The sequence below is a fragment of the Pterocles gutturalis genome, unplaced genomic scaffold, assembly GCF_000699245.1.
Source record: "Pterocles gutturalis isolate BGI_N339 unplaced genomic scaffold, ASM69924v1 scaffold8875, whole genome shotgun sequence".
In the NCBI taxonomy this organism is placed as follows: Eukaryota; Metazoa; Chordata; class Aves; order Pterocliformes; family Pteroclidae; genus Pterocles; species Pterocles gutturalis.
This window is the reverse complement of record NW_010140739.1, coordinates 381-23,713: the sequence shown is the minus strand read 5'-3', so window position 1 is coordinate 23,713 and position 23,333 is coordinate 381. Positions and strand designations below refer to the sequence as shown.

General features: G+C 36.7%; 1 protein-coding gene across 1 annotated transcript; it reads right to left on the bottom strand.

Annotated features, from left to right (window-relative positions):
- On the bottom strand, window positions 1–22,072 carry FAM91A1 (family with sequence similarity 91, member A1; the record flags this gene model as incomplete). The annotated part of the gene is made up of 23 exons (XM_010083785.1): window positions 1–177; window positions 1,569–1,638; window positions 2,711–2,834; window positions 3,124–3,231; window positions 3,736–3,885; window positions 5,082–5,154; window positions 6,059–6,172; window positions 8,328–8,462; window positions 8,930–9,078; window positions 9,699–9,831; window positions 10,585–10,671; window positions 10,868–10,980; window positions 11,399–11,517; window positions 12,068–12,180; window positions 12,286–12,324; window positions 13,102–13,208; window positions 14,289–14,351; window positions 16,642–16,732; window positions 17,838–17,951; window positions 18,421–18,488; window positions 20,198–20,255; window positions 21,125–21,276; window positions 21,988–22,072. Coding segments are annotated over 23 exons (2,442 nt in total), but the record flags the coding sequence as incomplete, so codon positions are not given.
- Window positions 22,073–23,333: the final 1,261 nt, after the last annotated feature.

The window sequence follows — 23,333 nt, the reverse complement described above, 5'->3', positions numbered from 1 at the left end:
TTAGGTGTGGCTGAAAAAGACTGAGGAAGGGGACCATCCATTCCATTCAGATAATACACCTTCTTTGAACACGAGATTCTTGGCAGGAAGTGGAACACCCGTATCTGCAGAAATAGGCTGCAAAAGTGAACTTGAAGAACCAGCATCATTGAGTTGATCCAGTGTTGAAATACCTTCCTAAAAGCAAAAAGAAGAAAAAAAATAGCATCTTAAAAACAAGACAAACAATGAAGGATTTAACAGGTAGATTATGACAGGATAATTTAATCTGCAAATAGACTTTGTGTTTCTAAAGTATGTTACTTTAACCCAGTAAATATAAAATCATTATGGAAGTAAAAACATAATAAACAAAGGGAAGCATGAAACAAGCATAGAGTTGCCTGAGCAGCATCTGTGCATGAATTATTTGGCTTCCAAGAAACCGTCAGGGAAGCCTGAGGCTTAAAATTGAAATAAAGACCGGGCAAAATGAATGTAAAGCTATAAAATCTTCAGGACAGCTACTGTACTGCTATTTATCTCATACTGTGCTAAAAGGTACACGTATATTTGGAGGCACTGACTTGACCATATTTTCAATAATTTTATTTCCCAGAAGTTTGTTTTTCTCAGCTGAAAAAATCACTTCTGCACCTTCTTTTTTTCTCTCTACGATCACCAACAAGAAAAGTTTATCTTGGAGAAAACAACTAAGAGGTTAGGACAGGAGTCAATTGAGATTGTTTGACAGATAGTTTCAAGGCTTCAAATCTACTGGGAATCTCCAACATTCTCATAAGGAGAGAGTTTCACATCATCCATAAGGCTACCTGGTTAAGTAACTTGCAAGTTCCTTATCTTATTGAATAGATAGAATTTTATGAAAAAGTATCGTAAGACATAAGTAGCTAAGAAGATGCCATGTTACATGTGGACATGCCTTGCTAGCATACACTTACACGCAGAATTAAAGCAGGACCTGGCATTCCTCCTTGCTAGTTACACAAGACCTCTATTCTCTATCTAAGCTCTTAAAAAAAATCCTCCCAGGGTATGCAGTTTTGCTCATTCAGCACCAAGGTCTAGAGGATCTTAGGACTGCAAAAAGGAACTAGTATAAAATACATGTCAATGTATTTTATTTTTTCCTAAGGGAACACAGTTGACCTGAGATGCAGATATAAATCTCAAAAGATTAGCATATCCATGGTTTGCAGCAGATCTCCCTAACACATCTAAGAAGCAAGCAAGTCAGCAGAGACTAGGCTGTGTTACAGCAGGAGGAATGAAGAACAATTTGCTACACACATCCCATAAAAAACAATGAAACTAACTACACACAAGACACAACCACTGAAGTTAAGAGATAAGTATTAAATAAGGCTAGAAAAGGGATAGGGAAGTTCTCACTTTTTGCTACCAGTAGAATTTGAGGTTGATACTTCTTCTAATACAGTTACCATTTAAAGAAAATGCAAATAAACCAAACCACATATGTTTCCATACAGCCAAGAATGGCAAGTAAGAGGGCAAAAAAGGATGACAGACCACACAGAATTATTTACATCTTGATTACTGCTCCTTACCTGGAATGAATGAACAAAATTAAGGACCTGAAGAGACAGCTTTCTACTGGAATGTAAGAGTTTTTGAAGGCTGTCAAAAATGAAAGAGAAGAAGCTATGTCCAAGGTGTACAAACTTTTACTAGTAAAGTAGAACCATAGTAACGTGCTCATAAGTAACTAGTAGTACCTAACATAATGTGACAAAGTTAAAAGCTTTCACACAGAAAGCCTCATAATATTGTCATCACTGAGGAGGTGCTTGACTCATCTCATCTGCTCTTGAGTCTAGTCAGTGCTGTTTTCCCTACCATTTACACCACACTAGAGAAACTACTGCAACTGAAAAATGCTATTTCACATAAGTTATTAATATATTAGACTTCATCATGTCTCATTCTTATCTAGGACAGTCTGGTAATATGACTCTTAAGAAGCAGATTAGTGACACTCTGTTAAAAAGCAGGTCAACTACTATAATAAAATCCTTAAGCCATGTTTTCAAGCAGCCTTATTTTTGGTCTTCAGAACCATGCCCTGGGAGGGGGAGAACCAACAAACAACATAGCACCAAACAAAAGAAAACCATCAAACAAAAGAAACAATGACCAAAATCCCACTGTTGAAAGTGTAAGCTTTCATAAAGAAAAGCTACAGAAAAAAGCAGAAGATAGCTTGATCATAAGTCATGATTAAACTTAGCAAATAAGATACCAATGATAAAGAAAATTTCCAAGAGAGCTAAATGTGTTTTACATCAAAGCATTACCAGTACCATTACCCCCACCACCACCCCAAAATGGTTAGGAGGGAAGAAAGCCTGTGCTAGGCTAGGAAGAGGAAATGAGTAGGAATGCACCCAAAATTACTTTTTTCTTGGTCCATTCATAGAGAGTTTACTACAAAGAATTAATTTTCAGCCTGCAGAAACTATAAAACCAGCCTAATCTTAATCTTACCACGACTAAGGACTAGTAGATTGTACATTATAGCTGGTGCCTATGAGCCAAAAAAGCAACCACCTTACACGCTAGAATTAGTTATAAAACTTATCTCAGTTCTGCTTTTATAGGGATTGAGTTGTAGGTATCATTTTTTTCCAGAAGCTCTGGATATAAACACATACAACCTTTTAAACCTGTAGCTGATAAAATTCCAGCTCACCTTTCTTTTCTACATAATCCATGAGTGGCAACTTTTTTGCAGACTTTCTGATTCAACTCAGAGCTGAAGAGTGGAATGCCAAAGCATAATTCCAGGGGAACCCATTCCAGTTCTGTTGTGGGTACTACAGAAAGAAAACCAAGAGAAAACTAAATTTTAAGAAAAGATAAAGCAAGGATATTGACCCCAGAACCAGTTATCTCAGATCAAGATCCATTGGACAGTTCATACTTTATAAGACAGTTCATTTACTGAACTGCTCAAAGATTTAAGGGAATCTGAATTTTAAGGCGGAAGAACAGTTAGCATTGCACTTGTCTCAGACAATAATCAAACAATGTGTTCAGATCCTTAAAACAAGACACCTCATTGGATTGAAAATGTTTACTACAAGACACTTGTCATGTTTTTACCTTCAAGGCTTTGCTTGGCTGCAGAATCCACTGAGGTTTCTTCTATTACCATCTCAAATGATTCTGTGCTCCCATTTACATCAGATCCTGACGCTAGTTCAGCCTCTCCTAAAGGCAAAGTAATTCTTACATAAACATGTAGATCAATATAAGTTCAGTTACCACCTGATGGAAGGAATATGACACAAGCTTTGCCCAAAGACCATACAGCTATAAAACTGGATGAAGGGATAAGAAGAAACATAGGGCCCAACTCATTTTAGGACTAAAGAGTCACTTAGGGATCCTCAACACATTTATGAAAGATTAACTTCTGGCATGTAAAAGTGAAACAATTCTTTTAATATTTTGAAATTATGCTTTTTTCTCCCGTTGACTGTTCTAGTCCAGCTATTTTTCACGTATTTGCTATTTCTGACCTAGTTGGGAAGAAGAATGAGGAAGTAAGCCTACTGCCAATAGATTTATACTCAAAATGGCTTCCCATCTGTGTTGGATAATATTTTGTAGAGTTCCAAATCAAAGAATTTAAACCTTTGTTCACCATTGCTAAAGTCATTGTATCCAAAATTAAGTGAACACAGCCAAAAAAGACAATCATTGGTAACTCACCTCTTCCATCAGAAGCATCACTCAGCTTTCTGTTAGCGTGCCTACTTGAAGGATTCAGCATAGTGACATAGCCACAGAAATGCTGCAAGTCTACTTTGTTTCTCAGTATTTTTAAAGCCGTATGAATGCCCATATTCGCACGAGAGAAGTCTAGTAGAAAAGAACACATATTCCATCTTACTTCACAAGAAGCCTCTTCTATAACCATATAGTTAATCTCTAGGCCAGGCTAAGTTTTTTATCTGGATTTTTCTCTCCTGTAATGCTCCATCTTAGTGATCGCATTGATAGACATGGGATAACACATAAGTGATCGCAGTCTTCCCACACTGAACGCTAACTGGTATTTTATAGTACAATAAGATAGCCAAGAAGAAAGAAAAATACAAACAGAAGACAATTTCTCTCACACACAGACAGCAGAGATGGCAAGGTTCAGCTAGGAATTAGATGTCCAGCTCTTTCAGTGCCAGAGTCTTTTATGGCAAACTCAATACAAGATACACGTTCCACATATCTGAAATTCTGAAGAATCAGAATACAGTTTTAGAGGTTAACAAGGAGTTTCAACATTGAGTTGTTCATGCTAGAACTTAGAGATTCTGCCTTCGAGATTTTTCACCTAGCTCCAAGTTGGAAGAAAACAGACATCCCAGAGAGAGTGAATATAAAAGTAACTAATTTTGAACCTAATAAAAACTGAATTAGGAAGTTAGCTTTACTTCTAGTTGGCCAAGGTTTTTCTAAGTGGTAGTTTAATTAATTTCAGATTTCATACCTGGAAATTCTAACTTTTATGACAGCTCTCAGTTGGGAAGGCTATGGCCTCAACTATGCAAAGCTTGTGTCCACTCATCACAGACTATTTCAGAACATGTTAATTCCTGCCCTTCAAAAACAGTTGAGCTAGGCAGACTTTGAAGGAATAGGAGATTTTGCTAGCAAAATTAGTTTGTTCAGTTTTGGTCTCACCTGTCTTCCAGTTAAGAGATGCTGAATAGGATATATGGAAGACTGATTTATGCAGTTAATAAATATGCTAGTTAACAAGCAAGCATGCACAAAGAAAGATTCATACACAGGTGTTTGTGGAAGTTACTTCTTTACATCTGTACCAGCAGAGAAGAGAGGCTAGAAAACACATTCTAACTAGGACAGAGAAGATGGAAAGGAAAAGATCTTATCTCTAAGCTCAGAACAGACTTGTCAACCATTTAAATATTCTTTCAATTTGACTATAAATCCAAGAAAATCTGTATTGAAAGGATTATTGCAATCTTGCTGCACAAGGTAATGTCCAAGAAAATTAAATACTGTGGTGTAGAAATTACATGAAAGACAGTTACCTCCCTGCTGCTCAGCTTCATCAAATGGGAAAGGTATGTGCATTGTTTCTCCCATTCCATGCATGCCATGCCCCTGAACATTAAGAAATTTAATTAGAAACAGAAAAATATATTTATCAGCTTAGCTTAGTCCTACTCGTGCTCCCTTTCAAGAAGTACCAGTCAAGCTGATGAAACAAGTATGCAGATTGAGATATTTATACACTAAAGTTCCTGCTTAGCTGAAATAGGTAATTAAATAAAATGCCACACCTTCCCCCTAAAATGCATGTAAGTAAACACAATGAAGTTAAACTTTACAATTACTGGTTATAAGTGGATTTCCTAGTCGCTGAGCATTTCCGGAGCAAAACAGAGTTTCCACCCCGAAGTACAGAACATACTTGAGCAGCAAAGGCTCTTACATGTGTAATTTTATGTTTGCTACAATACCAAACATCTATTTATTTGAATTATTAATTCTGAGATTTCAGCTGAACCAAAGAAACAGATGAGGAAATTATTTTACTCCCAAATAGACAAGCCCACTCTATTTTTGCTGTTTGTGATAAAGAGGAAGTTTTGCTCATACTTTAAGAGCTAAATACCATGCACTCTGAAAAAGTGCATTTCTTGAACAGCAGTTCACACACCCCGTTACATTATACCACTCTTGTCTAAAAAGATGGCAAGTTCTTCCCTTTCATTCCAATTTCCTATATCCTCAACACTCTCAAAAATCCATATCTCATTTTTATTTAACAGAACTATATTATTTCTGCCCATAATACAATAATGCATATGTAATATGCATTCAGTTCAAAACCCATGTCTTCACCACCACTGAATAATCATAGCAGCACTGGCTACAGAAATTAAACATTTTTTAGCTCTTGGCAAAAGTGTAGCTCTTCTACATTGTTAATCTCCTCTACCACATAACAGCTTAACTCAAAAAAGTATGCACGTTTTCATCATTTATACAGAGCACTCTGTACCTGAATTAGAACAGCAGAATGTGTTAAAGCATCATTCAGCATTGTGAGAACATTTGAAGTAGGAACTACTCCTGGGTCATGACCCCAAGATGTTATTAGTAAGCGATCATAACCCTAGAAGACAAAAATTAAGAATATTTACAGTAGTAATGGACTATCCAAGCACATAAAGTGAAATACTAGAGTTAGGCATTAGCATATTGTAACAATTAGGAAGTTACCACAGGTAAGTACAACTCTATAGTATTATACTTTGTACCAAGGATCTCTCATGTTCATATTCCTGGTAAAGACAGAAGTTTGCCAACCTCAAAGTTAAGATGCTATTTTGAACAGGAAATACCTGTCACCAATTCCTGTAGAGCTATGTGGCCATCACAACAGCCTCCTAACAAACAGGAGGTGAAAATAATCCCACAAATTTAAAAGCAAAATATAAGCTAGATAAACTAATACTGTCAAAGATGGATCAATCCCCAAAACACCTGTCCAAGGTGAAGGGACAGGCAGACAAGAACACTGACTAGGAAGTAATTTCCTAGTTTCGCAGTTTTCAAGATTGAATGTCGCTGCACCTCCATAAAATTTCTAAAAATGTCTTGACAGTTTCTCTAAGAAAAAAACACTGCAGAACAGTAGCAGGAGAGTAGCATTCACATATGCATGCGAAGGAAAAAAGCTCCAATAAGTTTGAGTGTGCAAAATGTAAGATTATTTAGTACAAGAAAACCACACCTATCAGCACACTGAGATTTGAGCAGTATTGAAGTTTTCCAAGGCTACCACACTGAACGCTTTTTATTAATAAGAGTGCGCAATCCATACATTTACTGGTAGTTTAAGCTAACAACAGACTACAGTTTGAATCAAGCTCATCACCAGGGGCCTTACAAAATGCCTTCTGCTCTAGAAGCCTTGATTCATTTAATCCTAAATTATGTTAAAGTAAGTCTTAGAAATAGAGGTATCTACAACATTTTCGAAATTGGAAAGGGAAGGGTCACATGAAAGAGGTTTGAGGAATGGTAAAATACATCTACAAATCCTAAAGCCAGAGATGACTGCTGATGTAGGTACATCAAAGAATACTCATCCCTCTCTGAATGTCTCCACACTGTTCTAATGTATTTAGCTCCTCAAGTATCTGCTCAGAATGATGAGATGAAAACTGTAGAGGCCTCTCTGCAATTCTAAATTTGAACAAATTTTACAAATTCCACTGGAAGCAGCAAGACCCAAACACTGCTAAGCATCTGCAGCATTTCAAATCAATAGATACAATGATTTTTGGGTTCAGGCAAGTTTAGAAGTTACCATGGCCACTTCCACCTAATTTTGCCTAGTATACAGAATACCTAACAGTACTCCTTTGTGGCACATTTGTCCTTATTGGCATCTCAGAGACAGGATGGGAAAAGGCAGCATGTGAAGTCTTTCATGAGTTGAGCACCTGCACTGTTTTGTGGGACACTCCTTGACAAAGCACTGTAGGGATGCTAAAAAAGTTAGGTGGATTCAAGGCTGGAAGGAATGCAGGTGAGCAACTGATCACTGCAGATACAAGAATTCCAGTCACAACCTCTATATACAGAAAATCACATACAGCTCAGGAAGTCCCAGACCAGAACATGGGGAGGGCTGGAAAGGTCTTAAGAGCAAGTATTACATATTGTGCTTATCCTTCCTATTTCCAGCCACTGCTAGAGACTGGCTACTGAGCTAGGAAGACCTTCTGTCCAACCTTTATTAAATTGTCATTCAAACTGCAGGGAGAATTACAACCCAGAACTTCAAAGACTCCATCACAGATTTCACTGGAAGTGATCATCGTAGCCATCTTCTAAACCACACTGTTATTTGTAGAAGTGTGCTTTCTTGTACAATACTAGAAAAAGCACAATATACTAGGTCTCTGTCTTTTGATATAGCTCTTCTACATCTTTGTAACACACTCTAGGGATGGGCTTACAAGCTTAAATTCACAATTTACCACATTTTTTTTCACAGTACCACATTTTATACTAAAATTGAAAGGGGTGGCATCAGATACACTGGAGTCACCTTGTGACAAGATAGACACAAGTAGCATTCCTTTTTCAGAAACTAGAAAGAAAACAAACCAAGATGCTACATAAAACTTGCTTCTCGAAAAGGTACATCATCTGTAATGAACTGTACCTCTGACTTCAACTTTTATCCCTAAATACTGTACAGCCTATCTCTGAAATATTTGGAGAAGGGAGGGAGAATAAATCCATGCATACGCTACCTGAAAAATGTCTGGAAGTTTTCGAAGACGTGTTCCTTTAGAGAGCAACAGAGAGGGTGGTCCTTGTCCAGTTATATGGTAAATGTACAGTTTGAACCAAACTGAATTGACTTCTGGTATTGCAGGTCCAATATGCTGGAGAGATATTATTCAAGAAATTAGAAAGCACTTAATATTGCAACTATTATATATACAGATATCCTTTAAGAATCAACAGTTTTAAAGAAACAGAAATCTAGTTTTGTAGCACAGGCGTCCAAATGCATTACTCTGCTACTGATTTTATTTGAAGTACTTAGTCCAATATTGCACGACTCTTTACAGAAAGCTGATAGTAAAATATTTTCTATTAATATAAACTCAAGAACAAAATATGTCATTGATGTTACTTGAACAGATAATTTTTAATAAATTAAACTTAATTTACTAAGTATTCACATTTTCCTCACTAAACATTTTTTTTGATGAATTGCAATACTATTCTACATGCCAGTAACTGAGCCACTTTAAAAGGGACATCTAACAGATGTATTCAAAACAAAGCTATTAAGAAAATACTGCATTACTAGATACTGGGGGGAAAACCCCTAGTATTTTTTCACCTGGGGTGTACAGCTGCTGATAGGTCGAATTTCATTGGTAAGTGGTGCCATGGAAACCAGTAGAGTATAATTTTTGTTGAGAACTCTGCTGCAGGTAGCTGGATCCAAGCCGAGCAAACTCTCACATCGTAAGAGGTCCAAGGGAAACCCTACGTTGAAAATGTAAGATTCTTAAATTATCACTTAAGATGGAACACACAACCTAAAAATACAATTTCAGATTCCCCATTCTCCCCTGCTAAGCCACGAATACAATATTTTCTACAACTAGTTTTAAATTATTGGGGTGAATTTTAATAAATCTGTACACAATTTTAGCAATTACAATCATACAGGGTTGTCTGGCAGAGAACTACAGCTTGCTCCGTACCAACTAACTGATCGCAGGAAATAAGCACATAGATATTGAGGAAGTTAGGTAAGATTTTTTTTTTTAAAAATAAAAATCTACCCCCATTTGAAGAATACACTCCATTTCATGACTTGAAAAATATTTCTTTGACAGAACAACTCTGAATAAACACTAACTCCTTTATTACGGCCTTCAGAAGCACATGGTTTGAAACCAATCTCTTCCTCAAGTTCAGCTTTCCTTGCCATCCTTACGCTTTAATCTGTTGCTTTGGATGTTAAATCGAAGCTTGGGCAACCAAATCTGCCACTCAGCAGGCAAACCCAGTAATACAGGCTCAAAGAATGATGAAAAAGTCATGTTTTGGCAGATAAGTACACAAACTTAGAAGAATTTCCTCAAAAATGTTCACAGTACCATTACTTGGTTGATCAGGCTGTACAGCTTGTGCCCCTAGGTCTTTATTATGCCGCAAAAACAATATTGTGTTCCTCAGTGTAAGTGCATGATCAAAGTACCTCTGTGCTTCCCCTTCACCTGTGCTTTGAACCTAAACAAGAAACAAAATAAATGCATACATGTGGCAGGTTGCTTCCACAAGCATAACTCCACAAAAGGAAAGACTAACAAATTAGCATTTGAAAGCTTTGTAACTGAGTAACAAAGCTGCAGCTTATATGCAAAGGTGATCTACACCAGCTATTAAATTAAAAGTGACTCTTGGCCATCCTAGTCAAACGGTGACAATGTACACGAAGACAACATCTATAAATCAGAACTACCACTAAGTCTTCACCTAAAAGGATTTAAATGTCCAGTCATCCTGACTGGTTTAACAGCAGTCTGCCTACATAATTCTACAGCTGTCCTTCCGGAATGATCTTTAAAAGGTGGACAGGTTAAACATTCCAGTACATAAGGGTCAAATTTTCCTACAAAAATTATGTGCAGACTTCTAGAAATATTAACACCTTACTAAAAGGAGATTTCCATGGAACAACCCCTAATGCAGGTGTGTGTACACATAGACTAGGGTAAATGTAGTTTATGAACCCCGTTTGCTCACCAGACTCACCACACTCATATACACGCACAGTACATCCCTGAAAGTGACTAAAGGTATAAAATGCTGTGAATAAGAAACATTTTAACTGAAGCACTTAGGTTTGGTATGATAAGGTCCTTGTTCTTATCATTGTATTGCTAAATAAGCAGCTTTACACTATGAAAATACTGGAGGGTTTTGGCCCCTTTAACACTTCAAGTGCTGAAAAAGCATTTGGTTAAACATGTAACAGATTACCTTTTCCAGCTCCACCAAGAAGCTGTCAAGACTCTCATCTGACAGTTTCCCAACTTCAAACATAGTGACTGCATGACTTTTCAAGTTCTGAAACAACAAAACTGTCTTAATTCTTTGAGAATGGAATGGGCAACTGAAAGTTTTATTAAGCAAAAATATTTTTAAACAACAAACAATAAAGAAGTTTTAAAAAATAATTACAGTTGTATTATATTGAAGTCAAAGTATTTTAAAGCTCTACATATTTATTCGTTGCATAATACACTGAACAATTTTGACATACTGGTGAAAGATTTCCCATCATTAAAAAGGCAGTGAGAGTAGAATCAAACAGGAAGGCAATACGCTTCGTGTGTCCACTAGACAGATTCAGGCTGCTCACGCTGGCTGTTTCAGCTAACAGAGTACAAAAAGAAAATATATTATCACATTTGTTTTATTTAAAACTAAAATCATCAAGTTTAAGTCAAATGTGTTAAAAAAAAAGAAGAGGAAAAACAGTTACTGTCATACTGAGTAGAACAGAATTCCCTTATCACTACTAAACTACTGATTGACTGAATTCAGAAATTGGTATCTTTGTGTCAATTGATATCCATAATACAGTTCAGCCTCATTTTCACAAAATGCTATTTAGGCTAAAGAATTTTAAACCAACAAGTACACAACACCTCCCCCACTGTATATTCCATATGAAAAAATGATCTACACTCTCTGTGTTTTACTTGTTTCTAGACCCATTTACAGCCTACAGCACTCTAAAAATATAAAAATACTTGAACCTAATGCATTAAAATTTACTGTTAGTGCTAACCTGGATCATCTTGACTGTTGGTATCTGTATCTGTGGCTGATGACCCAGCTTCCTGTATAGGACTTCTGTTTTCCCCACTGTCCCATGAAAGCAGCATCTTTTGAGGGTCCAAAGTACTCCTATTAATGTGAATTAAAATCCACATCTATCGGTCACTGTAGCACCAGAGGAGTACCTCTGCCTTCCAGTGCTAGCAGTTCATGCATAGGCATACCCAATACACACCTTTCAATACATCTAAGCCCTAAACCAGTCAAGCTTGATGGCCCTCAGAGCCCTGCTTTAGCTTCAGAAAAAAAAAAGTTCATTTGGGTGTTTGAAAATACCAGATTTTGAAAAAGAGAACTGAAAAAAATCAAACCATCATCAGTGAAGAAGATTCCAATGGAAAAAAATCTCATTCACTTTGTTCTCACAGTAGAATTTAATTAAAGAAAACTCAGGCATAGTGGTCATTTTAAATGGCTTCATAGATATCGAACTAAAAGCGCCTGACAATTCTCAACTAACGCAACTTGGCACTCCAACTTGGAGAACCCTTCATTGACTGGCATTAGCATCCCTCTCCCAGGATGGAGAAAGCAACCAACAGCTGTACAATCAGATTTTGGTTCTAAGTTTTCTCTTCAATAAGAAAAATAAGCCTTGTGAAAGAATGAAGACACTTACTTCAGTCTGTTTACTGAAGGAACATTCTTCCACGATGGATGAAGATTATCCAGGTTTATTACTTGGCCTTTTTTATGAGCAAAGCCTAACCGACAGTACATGGACACAGCATTCTGAAAAAACACATACACATGTAATAAGCAACTGCTGTATGAAACCAGGTTGCAAGACAGTGAAATTTCCATATCAAGTTCAACAGATGCACTATACACACATACCTTTACTAAAGATAAGTCAATCTCTAGGACATTTGCAAGCTAAAAAAAAAAAAAAAAAAAGAAAGCAGAATCAACAAGAGAGTATTAACAATGCAGATGAATTCACCATTTGTGGTCTTCAGCACCTTTTTGTTGTTTTTCTTTATTTTTAAACCCAGCCTGTACTGCTAGGGGCAATTTTGTCTTCATCAAAAGTGACGAAAAAAAGGGAATGAAGTCTCATAACTGTCCCACTTGAAAGCATGCAAAAGAAATACGAGGTTATTCTCTACTCTGTAATTTCTAAGTTAATTGTGTACATCCGAAGACACAAAAAAAGGAAAATAAATCACGGATATATTTAATGGGTATTTTTCAGGTACTTATTCACCCAGTTTTAAGAATGAGATCTTATGAAAACATATTTTTCATATTAAAATCATAAACACTTATGGAAAAAGCTATATTCCTGCTTTAAGGCAACACCTCTGTTTTCAGTGACAAAGAAAAAAATTATTTTAACTTTTTTATTTCACAACAGCAAAACAGACTGTTTCAGTTCTAGCTCGTATAAAATAGTCTACATTAGTCACCTTTGTATAAATTCATTGCAGCTGACGGAATTGTTTCACTGAATTGAAGGTACTCCTTCAAGCCCAAAGCACTATAAAACTTACATTCAAGATAAAAGAAACAGGTTGGATCTTAAGCCTGGCAATACCTCTAAATAAAATCACTTTATATAGATCTTTATCTCTGCCTTAAGTATTTTCAGCAGTGTGCTTTGGGCCATTTCAAGTATTCCTATCTCCCTGACACAGGCTAAGTTTTACTTACCTCTGCCACGTTAGTGTGTTCATCTATTGAAACAAATATCTTGTACAGGAGTGTTTCAAAGTAATCACCTTGCACTCTGTTCATCACAAAACCTTCAAGTGGTGGCACTAAAAAAGAAGAATTACTTGCAACATTACAATCTGGTAACTTTCTTTATTAAGCTGAAACTGCATAAAAAATGGAAAAATAAATTTATACTTTCTTAGTTTTCATGGTACCTGTAATTTTGAGGATTTCCCAGTCACAAAGAATAAAAGCCTAGAGATAGTATACAAGGCATTTAAAATTCTCCCACTCCTTAAGAAAAGTAATGGTTGTCATTGTGTTTTCTTATAAAAACTAAAGCCACTCTACCTCACATCATAGCCTTGCATTCTCCAGCTCATCCACCACAGATAATTTCCAGTCATCCAGCCCATAAATGATTTTATAATGCGGACGGAGATAAAATAATGGATCTGATTGGAGTGGGACACAAAAAAATCCACCCCACCCATATACTTGAGAGCTGAGACTCCCAAAGCTATTATCTAAGAAGCAGCAAGTCTCTTGTATTTAGAGGACTTTCACTTAATTGATCTCTTCTACAGCAATGACAGGTACTTCTGCATGACCAGGTTCCAAATGATTTATGCCTTTGTAGAACATATTGAATTCAGAAAACCCAGAGACCAAGCACAGCAGGAGTTGTTCAAAGGACAGCCGTATGCTGTGCTAGTTTAAGCTCCTACATAGACCCCAGACACAGCACATGACTATAATTGAGGTGACAAGACCACAAAGGACAGAACCAATGTCCATAGAAAGTTGCATCTATCTAGAAAACAGGAGTCAAAAACCCACATCCTTTTGGTAAGGCAACTACGTTTCTCTATTGTATTCTTCCTTTTCATTACAGAGATACAGGTGGGTACTTATTAATTCATGACATGACTCTTTAAAAGAATCTCATCTTACCTAAATGTGTATACACCTAAGAATTCAAGTTGAAATAAATCTTATATACAATAAAAACAATGTTTTCAGAGGGTTGAAAACACTTAAGCCAGGAAAAAATTTCATAGCTCAAATGTTTTGCTTAAGCAAAGTCATGCACACAGACAAGTACCTTCCAAGACAGAGAACTACAGGGCAACTGAAATGAAACCAAGAACACATAGGTATAATGCTATTAGATATTTACTTACCTGCTATACAGCTGTCATCAGATATTGGTACATCAAGGTAAATAAATCCTTTGTTATACAAACCTTTATAAAAAAAGCACATCATTTTAGAAAATTGCATTTTCCAGAGTACTAATGATACAAAGTAGACTTCCCCATTAGCCAATTCAGAATATAAAGTAATTTTTCCTTATAGCCTCTGCTGTAGAACATTAGTTTGCAATGCATGGATCAATAAACCACACCTAATCTTAAACAGGTGCCACCATAAACCAGAGTTCTTTACTTGCAGTCTGATGCAGCACACTTGGACCTCTACAAATACTTTCAGCACAGCACAGCACAGCAGAATGACCACAGATCGAAGCAGCTACATTTGACAAAGAAGAGTGCATCTCTGCACTCTCTAAAACTAATGATTACTTAGTTATCACCACCGTCACTGGACTGCCAAGAAGCGTTTTTTTAATCCTGAGTTAGTTTTGTCAGCTGAGGATGCTGGCTACATTTTGGTTCTCCCCTAACTCAGGCTGGAACTTGCACACTTTGTAGCAAGGATACAAACTAAATCATATCAGTTCTGATGATCCTCACATGTCCTTCCCACACATCTTCACAAAAAGTCCTTTTTATACGACTGCAAAAATAAATTCTGGGACACTTTAACAAAAGGCATCAGCAAAGCTGAAGCAGATAGAGAGACATTGCATAGAATAAGGACAATAAAATGGTAGATTTTTAAATGACACTTTCCTCACGAGATTGATTTGAGCACCAAGCATCTCAAGTGAGTTTTGCAGAGTAGATAAACCAGGGAGAAACTTTCAAGGAAACATTTCAGCATGGTTATCTTCAGAGTCTACAGTTTGTAACAGCTATACTCTAATAGTAAAGCATACACAGTAAGCTACACAGTATAAAATAAGCCAAATTTATTGTCAGTGGTTCCTCTGGTGTTACCGAAAATCCCTCCATCTACACCATATTCATTATAGTGGGGAGGAAGTGTACAAACAACCCTCAGGTGAAGTGTTATTAAACACCTGAAGTAGAATTGTCAGAATGTTTCAAACATACACACAGAGCTCAGCCCAACTACAGCATGTATATACACACACACACACACATATAGAGAGAGCACATTTGGTAAAATTACTACCCCCAATCAGATCTTAAATAAAATGCCTGCATTAAACCAACAACTAACCTGAATTCAAGCCAATAAAACTGCTGTTCAGCGTGGGCAGTGACACATACTCAGCTATGCAAACTGATGTGTATCAGCAGACCAGCTTTAATGGGTCAGGATGATACCACAAGCCATCAACATGCCAAGGGTGTTTTTACTGTCTCTCCTTCAGATTCAGCTCTCACAGCTGATACATCCTTATTTACTGAACCTGAAACGTATTGATGGCATCGTAGTTCGGACTAAACAGTCCTCTTTCGCCATAAAATCCCTAAAATTACTAGCAGTCCATTGCATTAATCATCTGTATATTCTTTTTCTATCTATGAGTTAGGGTAGAAAGGTACGTTACATCCTTCTAAACGTACTAAACCTGAGCTGTAACCCTCTCCACAAGCAAAACCAGGCCACGTATAGAGAAGGATCATGAAGTGTTTTCGGAATTGAAGTTTTCTTAAGCCCTATACTGTTTCAGATCGACACCAGAGCTTGAATTTCAAATACTCCACTTTTTTTTTTTAAATTGTTTTGTTCTGCTTCAGTAACAGGCAGTCAAATTCTTTCTCAATTTCTTAGGGAAACTACAGTGCATAGGTTCAATTGCTTGTAGAAGTCAAGTATTTACAGACAGACTTCTCAAAGAAGAGTTTGTTAGTGAATTTGTACTCCCATGCCTACTATGATTTGTCTATATCTAATACTCGCTATGCTGAAATGGGGAGACACAAGCACACCATTTTTCAGTAACAGTTGCAAACCTTCAAGAAACAAGACAGTCTCTTAGACTGAAGCCCCATTTTTACGGTGTTCAAACAGTATCAAAATCACAAAAACTCTCCTTCTTTGAAAAGCAAGAAATGAAGCTTTACCACCAACTCTGACATTTTTTAATTTAGTTTCTCTTGTCCTCATTTTCATCCCCCTCCCCCACAAACTGTACTGACAGTTTCTAATGAAATAATTTATTGAATCAAACAGTAACAGAGCAACAGCTGCTAGTGGCTCACCATTAAACCATTTACAAGATCTCAACTGCAGTCTGTACAAGCTCTTGAGTATTTTCTTCCACCTCCTCTTACGCTTCAGCTGCCTACATCTCCTTTTATTCCTATTTTTCAGACACTACTCTCAGAATTTACTAAGCAAGATCTACAAAGAGAAGAGGAACGTTCATTAAATACTTACTGTGAACTACATTGAAGTCTAATGAACCAGCAAGCTGAGGACCTGAATCAATTATCTTATCAATAGCAGACTTCTCCGATGTGGTACAAATCTAGGTAGAAGAAATCATGTCAGTGTCTTGTAGAAATGAATCCATGCAATTTATTTAATACCACTCAAAAAAAAACACAAAATATTTCAGTCTCAAATCAGCCTCATAAGCAATAAGAGAATAATCGGAAGTAACCCATGTTCTTAATCAAAATAGTCACACCGAAGAATTCACTGCAGTTCCTGTTAAAGTCTTAAATATTTTTATTCTTGTCCCTGCACAAAATTATGCATGCGCTAGGAACAGTACTTAATTGCACAGGTATTTGGCAAGTGAAGTCCATAGTATAACAGGTTTGCTCTTTAAAACTTCCAAACTGAGTGTTCAGCCACACAACTGGAACTGTTGTAGAAAGAGATCCATTAAAATATCAAAATACTGTGCTTCAGGTTAACTACTTTGGGTTGATGGGATGTCAGAATATAAGTAGCCACTGCCTAAGATACTCCAAATAGTAGCCAAAAAAAGATTCCATCACTGCTTTAAATATGTTCCAGTCTAAAAAAAAAAAAAAAAACAAAAAAAAAAAACAAAAAAAACCACAGACCACACCACCTTACAAAGAAGGAATTAAATCCAGATCAAATGACTAGCTGACTGTAAAAAAAAAAACCTGTGAGAATGGAAGTAGAATGAGGATGAAACATTAAGTCAGCTCACAAGTTTTTCATGTGCAAACAATGAAAAAAATAAGGAGACACAAGGAACATAAACAATGAAAATATATATCAAATATGGTCCACTAATACTCTGATTCTAATTATACTGAAGGTGAAGATTCAGTCAAAACTGAGCTGTCAGGGCTTAAATACACAATTTATGATAACGCATTTTGTTGCCTGTTCACTACATTATCACACATATGAATTACCACAGACTGGTTAACACAAAACCACCTCAGTGCAGAAAGTACACAGGAAGGAGAGGGCAGAATATGTAATGAAGAAAACATCCCAATTTCCACTAGTTCCAATCTCTATTTCCATAAAAGAGTTGTTACAAACCTGCAACATAATCTTTGTGTATTCTACATAAAAGGAAGCTCCTGTTTTCAGGGACTATCAGCATTCAACCAAAATTAGAGATGTAGTGCATACTAAAATACCTTGATGTCATCCTCAGTGATGTAGCCAGACTGCACAACCCACCACGCTTCTATAGCTATCTCCACAGGTTTCATGGGTAACAGATCATGAGCAGTTTTCCTTCTGAAAAATTTCTGCAGTGGTACAGTCCATTTGAGATAGTGGTAAAGAGCACTTCACATGCACAGCCAGCCATTTACCTTCATATAAACTGATTTTTATACACATCCATTTTGCAGTACATTATATTCACACACACAAATACTATTGGCCTTGCTGTTTAGTAAAAGTTTCCCTCCTCTCTCAAAACACATGGAAATGGAAAGGAAAACAATTATTTAGATCTGAAAATATAAGATTAAAATTAAAAAAAAAACCACACAAAAGAATAAAACAAACACATAGCACCAAGTATCTTTTTCTTTACTATACTTTGATTTTAAATTAAAAAGCTCTTTATTAACTTCAGGAAACACAATACAATTAGCCACACTATTAAACTAACCAGGCCCATGAAATTATTCCTTTCTTCATCTCCTATGAAATAACATGGAGGGGAGGGAAGGGTGAAGGAAAGGGAAGGGAAATTAAAGACAAACTTACTTTTGAAGACCTACATTGGTTCATTAGATCTATATACTGGTTTCTTCCTATACCAAGAAGTCTTAGACCTGAAAAATAAGTAAGGTTTTACTTCTCTTAAGACAGGATTAAGTTGAAGATACATAAAACGTTCTTCAAATAATCAAGCCTACTTCTATAATAATATTTGTAATTACTCTTTCTTCCTAAAATAAAAGGATAGTTACAGGAGCTAAATTCAGTTCTGCCTGAATTTGACAGAGAACCATGTGCATCTAAAATCAGAATCCATCCCCATTCATTTACCCTGACCAGGTAATGAAAAAAAGAAAAAAAAAAAAATCCTTTGTCACTCAAGTCACAGGGTAGCAGGGAATAATCTGACCCTTTTCTCTCCTACACTCCCAACAACACATAGCAATCACACTTCAAATTAACAGGGCTAAAGTTGTACCAGATTTTGGTTGACAGTTTTTCTTCCCCCTAACAAAGCCCACACCACACACTGGATTAGAACTCTAAACTAAGAATTTAAGCACAAAAGGCTGCATAAGCCTCTAAGGAAGACGATTAAGACATAGTCAAGTTAAACTGAATCAAAATTTAATTCTATAATCTCTAGCCTTCAACCATTAAGGAACTATGAACAAATACTGGAAAATTAATAATTAGTTTTAACCCACATTCTGTCTCAATTTAACTCCAACTTTCTAGTTTGACACTAGTTTTTATGATAAAAACCTTAATCAAGATGTTTAACTTAATTATACCGCAGTCACTGACCTGCAGTTGCTGCTAAAATAACAGAATTGCTAGAGTGGACAGAAAAAAAAAAACTCACAAAAAAACCCACAAAAAAACATGGAAGCCTTTCCTCTCTTCATACTCCTGACTTAACACTGGATCTCCAACAAGCTACATGGCGCTGAGGAAAAAGTTTTTCCTTATCTGTTTCCCCCGTGTGAACATTACATAGACAAATTAGTACAGTTAACTGACAATATCCTTTAAAAAAAACAAAACCAACCATTTTCAAGAGCTGCAGGTTAATCTCACCTGACTACACACTATCCTTAAAGAGAACTTTATAAATTCATATCAGAGGTGAAGAATGAATTCTTTAGCTATAAATAACTTCTCAGTGGCAGGTTTTTTTTCCCCCCCCCCCCATGCCAGCCAGCAGTTTATGTTTTGCTCTATAAAACTTTATCAGTAGGCTACTACTGCTTTTACTCTGTTCCCCTCTACCAGGTTCAACTTTTTTGCCTTCCTGATCTCCCCAGCCCATACCCCCAACAGTCTAACAGAAAGCAGGACAGAACATCTGGCATATCCAGAAGTGTCAGAAAATACCAGATTCTCTGCTTTCTCTCTTCTGGTACTTCATCCCTCAGTCAACACTGATGCTAATTCACAAGACTGTCAACAGCCTTTCAGTGTCTTGCTACAGCTTTCTGCCCAACACATGCCAAAAAACACACTAGGAACAGAGCAGCAGCTCAGCTTGCTGGTGCACAATAGCCAGTAAGACTTTCCACCCAGAAGTCCAAGTGAACAGGAATGCAATATGAGCAAGGACAGATGCTGCACAACTTTTGCCTCAAACTAGCCCAACTCCAGTGCTGACCATATGGACAGAACGGTATGAGAGCACACACTCCTTGATATCTCTATTTAAGTGCTCCTACACCTTCATTCACATGCTTATGTTCAAGCAAACAGATACCCACAAATCCATTTTCAGAAGCTCCTTATTTCCAAGTCACTGAAAGCAGTAATGCAACTAGCTAATACTTACAGTCAGCAGCAGTGAAGTTGGGTAACGAATCATAGCTTTTTTCACTGTTCATAATATCCTTAAAAAGACAAGAAAACTTAGCTGCAACAAGAAAGTCACTGTTTCAGAGAAGCAGGTCCAAAATTCTGCCTGCCTTTTTATTTTTAAGAACAATAGTCAGCCACTTTATCAAACTTGCCAATTACATGATTAATCATTACACAGTAAGTTACATACATAAAAAATGAGACTTCTATTTAATGTAAGCTTCCAAGAAAAATGCTGATTGAAAGAATAGTAAACAAAATCCTGTATCTGTCTTCACAAAAAAGACAGCACAGGGAATTCCTAACGGTAATAACAGAATAAGCTAATAACTTATCCGTTATGTCCGCAATCACTATACACAAAATTTTAAAAAGCACTTCTGATAAACAAATAAAACAAAAGAAGGTTGCCAGAGCGCTGACAGAAAACAGAACCATCTTTGTTCTCATAGAAAAGGATCTGCTCATATCTTTTGAAAAAGCTTCTACTATGGTTAAGGGTCCTTTTTGAAAAAGAAAATAACCATTCAAACGTGCTGTTTTTTTAAAAATGGTAATTCTCTTTGTTTTATTAATCCAACAGAATGAGGAATTTCTTTTGCAGTTTGAAGGGACGGGTTGCAAATCTCAAACATCAAAAGAGAAAGACTGGCCTCAGAGTGAGTCTCACCCCAGGTCCACATGACAAAGTCCAGCTCTTGAAAGGCTAACACAGGCAGAAAAGAAAAAAAATGCAGGTACAAGTAGTTCTCTAGAAACTTCCCTTACTGCTTCCTTACTTGTTAGCAGACCCTACCCAAAAAACAAATAAACTATGTGACACTGCCTCATATGCATTATGGGCCATTACAACATCTCTAGGACAGAAAACAAGATACTGTGGCCATAGTTTTGTACTCACCTCCATTATGCCCGTGTAATAGGAAAACGGTGTCACCCTCAGACCTTTTACCATGATGTCAGACAAATGATAAGGGTACAACATGAGATGATCTCGGCTGTATTTTAACAAATCTTCATAATATTTACGTTCGTCTTTCTTGACATGCTTAACTACAAGGGGAGAAAAAAAATTACACTGTTTTATGATGTTCGATTAAAAAAAAAAAAAGTGTTACAACAAAAGGATTAAAAATAGTGTCATGGCAATTGACAGAAAATTAAAAACAAAATAAAGGAGTGGTGCAGAGTATTCAGCATCCAAGGATTTTTACATGTGATACAAGTACTCTCAGAGCCTTTAAAGACGACATTAGACCAGAGCAGATTTATTTTACAAGTCACCAGGAAGTGGCCCATTGAGACAGAATTCATGCAGGCTGTAGAAAACTCTCTCTTTAGTAGTGAAACTGTTATCTACTTCGGGAAGACAAATGGATGCAGTCAATGCAAAATAAATTGAAAGTCACAGCCAAGAGCTCATGGGAGTCAGGGCCACTGTCTGTACCTCAGCTAGTGACAAGCTTTATTTTATTAGCCAAATCCTCTCTTAACATCTCTTAATTTATAGGAGAAGGGCATAACTCCAGCAGCAATTAAGTTCTACCTGCCAACTCAGTAACCTTAAAGAGTGCCTCACTAGAAAAGCTGCCAAATGGACTCAAAAGTCAAGACTTTTCTTGATGTTTCATCATTTTAAAGTATTTATTTTCAGGGAAGGAGGGATCTTTGAACAGTGCTAGTTGTTGCAGTTTTACTGCAGAGACAAGCACCCACACAGAAGAACTGGATAGCAATTAGAAGTTACTTAGCTTCTTTACTCACCTAAGTTATTCCGATATCGTAACTGATTGCGGATGCTGTAGAGTACGACCTGCCTTTCATATTCCCTTTGAGAGTTTCCAAGACCCTTGAAAACATAAACACCTTTTAGCTGACACACACAAAACCCCTTTTAGTTAAACCACTGCAAAGTGTCTTATGAGGAAACACATGCAGGCAGCTGTCATTACTCAGGGAATCCACTGGTTCAATACAGTGATAACACCTTTAGTCTCTGTGAGAGGTCAAAAATATCTTTAGTTAAATAGCTCTCTCTACATGGGATGCAGACTTAAGCAATAATCGTTAGATTTTTTTTTTCCTAGTACCATTCTGGTAAAAAAGGGAGCATCTAATTCTCAAATCAGAGGTTTTAAACCATCTTTTAGAAGATATGAAGCATCAAGCATTTTACCAAGCATTCAGCATTCTGCAGCCCTGAAGAATTACCCAGAATTAATGTCGCATAAACCAAGAATGGTGAATGACATGTGAAGTTTCAACTGCTGCACCCAAGAAGCTTATAATGCAAAAAATAAATAATGAAAGAGCTCAAGTTGTAGCTTCACACAAGTAAGGCAATCAAGTGATCTTAGGTCACAAAATTAAGGCATAAGTACAGTACATTACTTGACCATCATGAAAGAAGATAAAAAGAGAACTTTGGTTGACACTTTAAATGCCTTATTTCAAAAACCATTCCCTCAAAATTCTTCATATTACTCTTCTACTCTACATCCGCAACAAGCGATCTGGGTTTGGTGGGGTTTTTTTTCCTTCTCCTGGCTCCCTCATTGATGCTCATATTAAAAAAGATCCTTAGATAAAAAGGTACTTTATGGTATATATAGGATAAACAGCTAAGTTGCACACATACTGCAGAATCAGGTATTAGAAAAGAAACAACTGATATCACAGGCAGGGTACATAAGTGATTAAATGTCCGAAGAGGGATCCCAGTATTTGCTTGAAGTCCAAAAATATTAAGGACTATTCTAACACTACAGTAAACAAAATAGTAGTCCAGAAGTTACATTAAAGTAAATAATGCATTAAATACGGGTATATTTTCTATCCTGAATCACATAGCCAACAGTATGGCACTCAGCTGGGCAGGTAAAGAGAAATCATCACTCATGCCCTCCTTATAACTCCTGAAGTATAAAACACAAGGAATTAAATTACTTAGGGCCTGCAGGCACTACTCATCCTCTCCATCCTTCCTTTGTGCAAGAGCAGGAATTGTTTAATAGCATCTGCTTTCAAGCAGCATAAGACTGGGAAGACAAGAACCTCCCCTCTGCTATCAGAGGCCCATTAAATCCAGCAAATCAAAATTTCATTAGCTT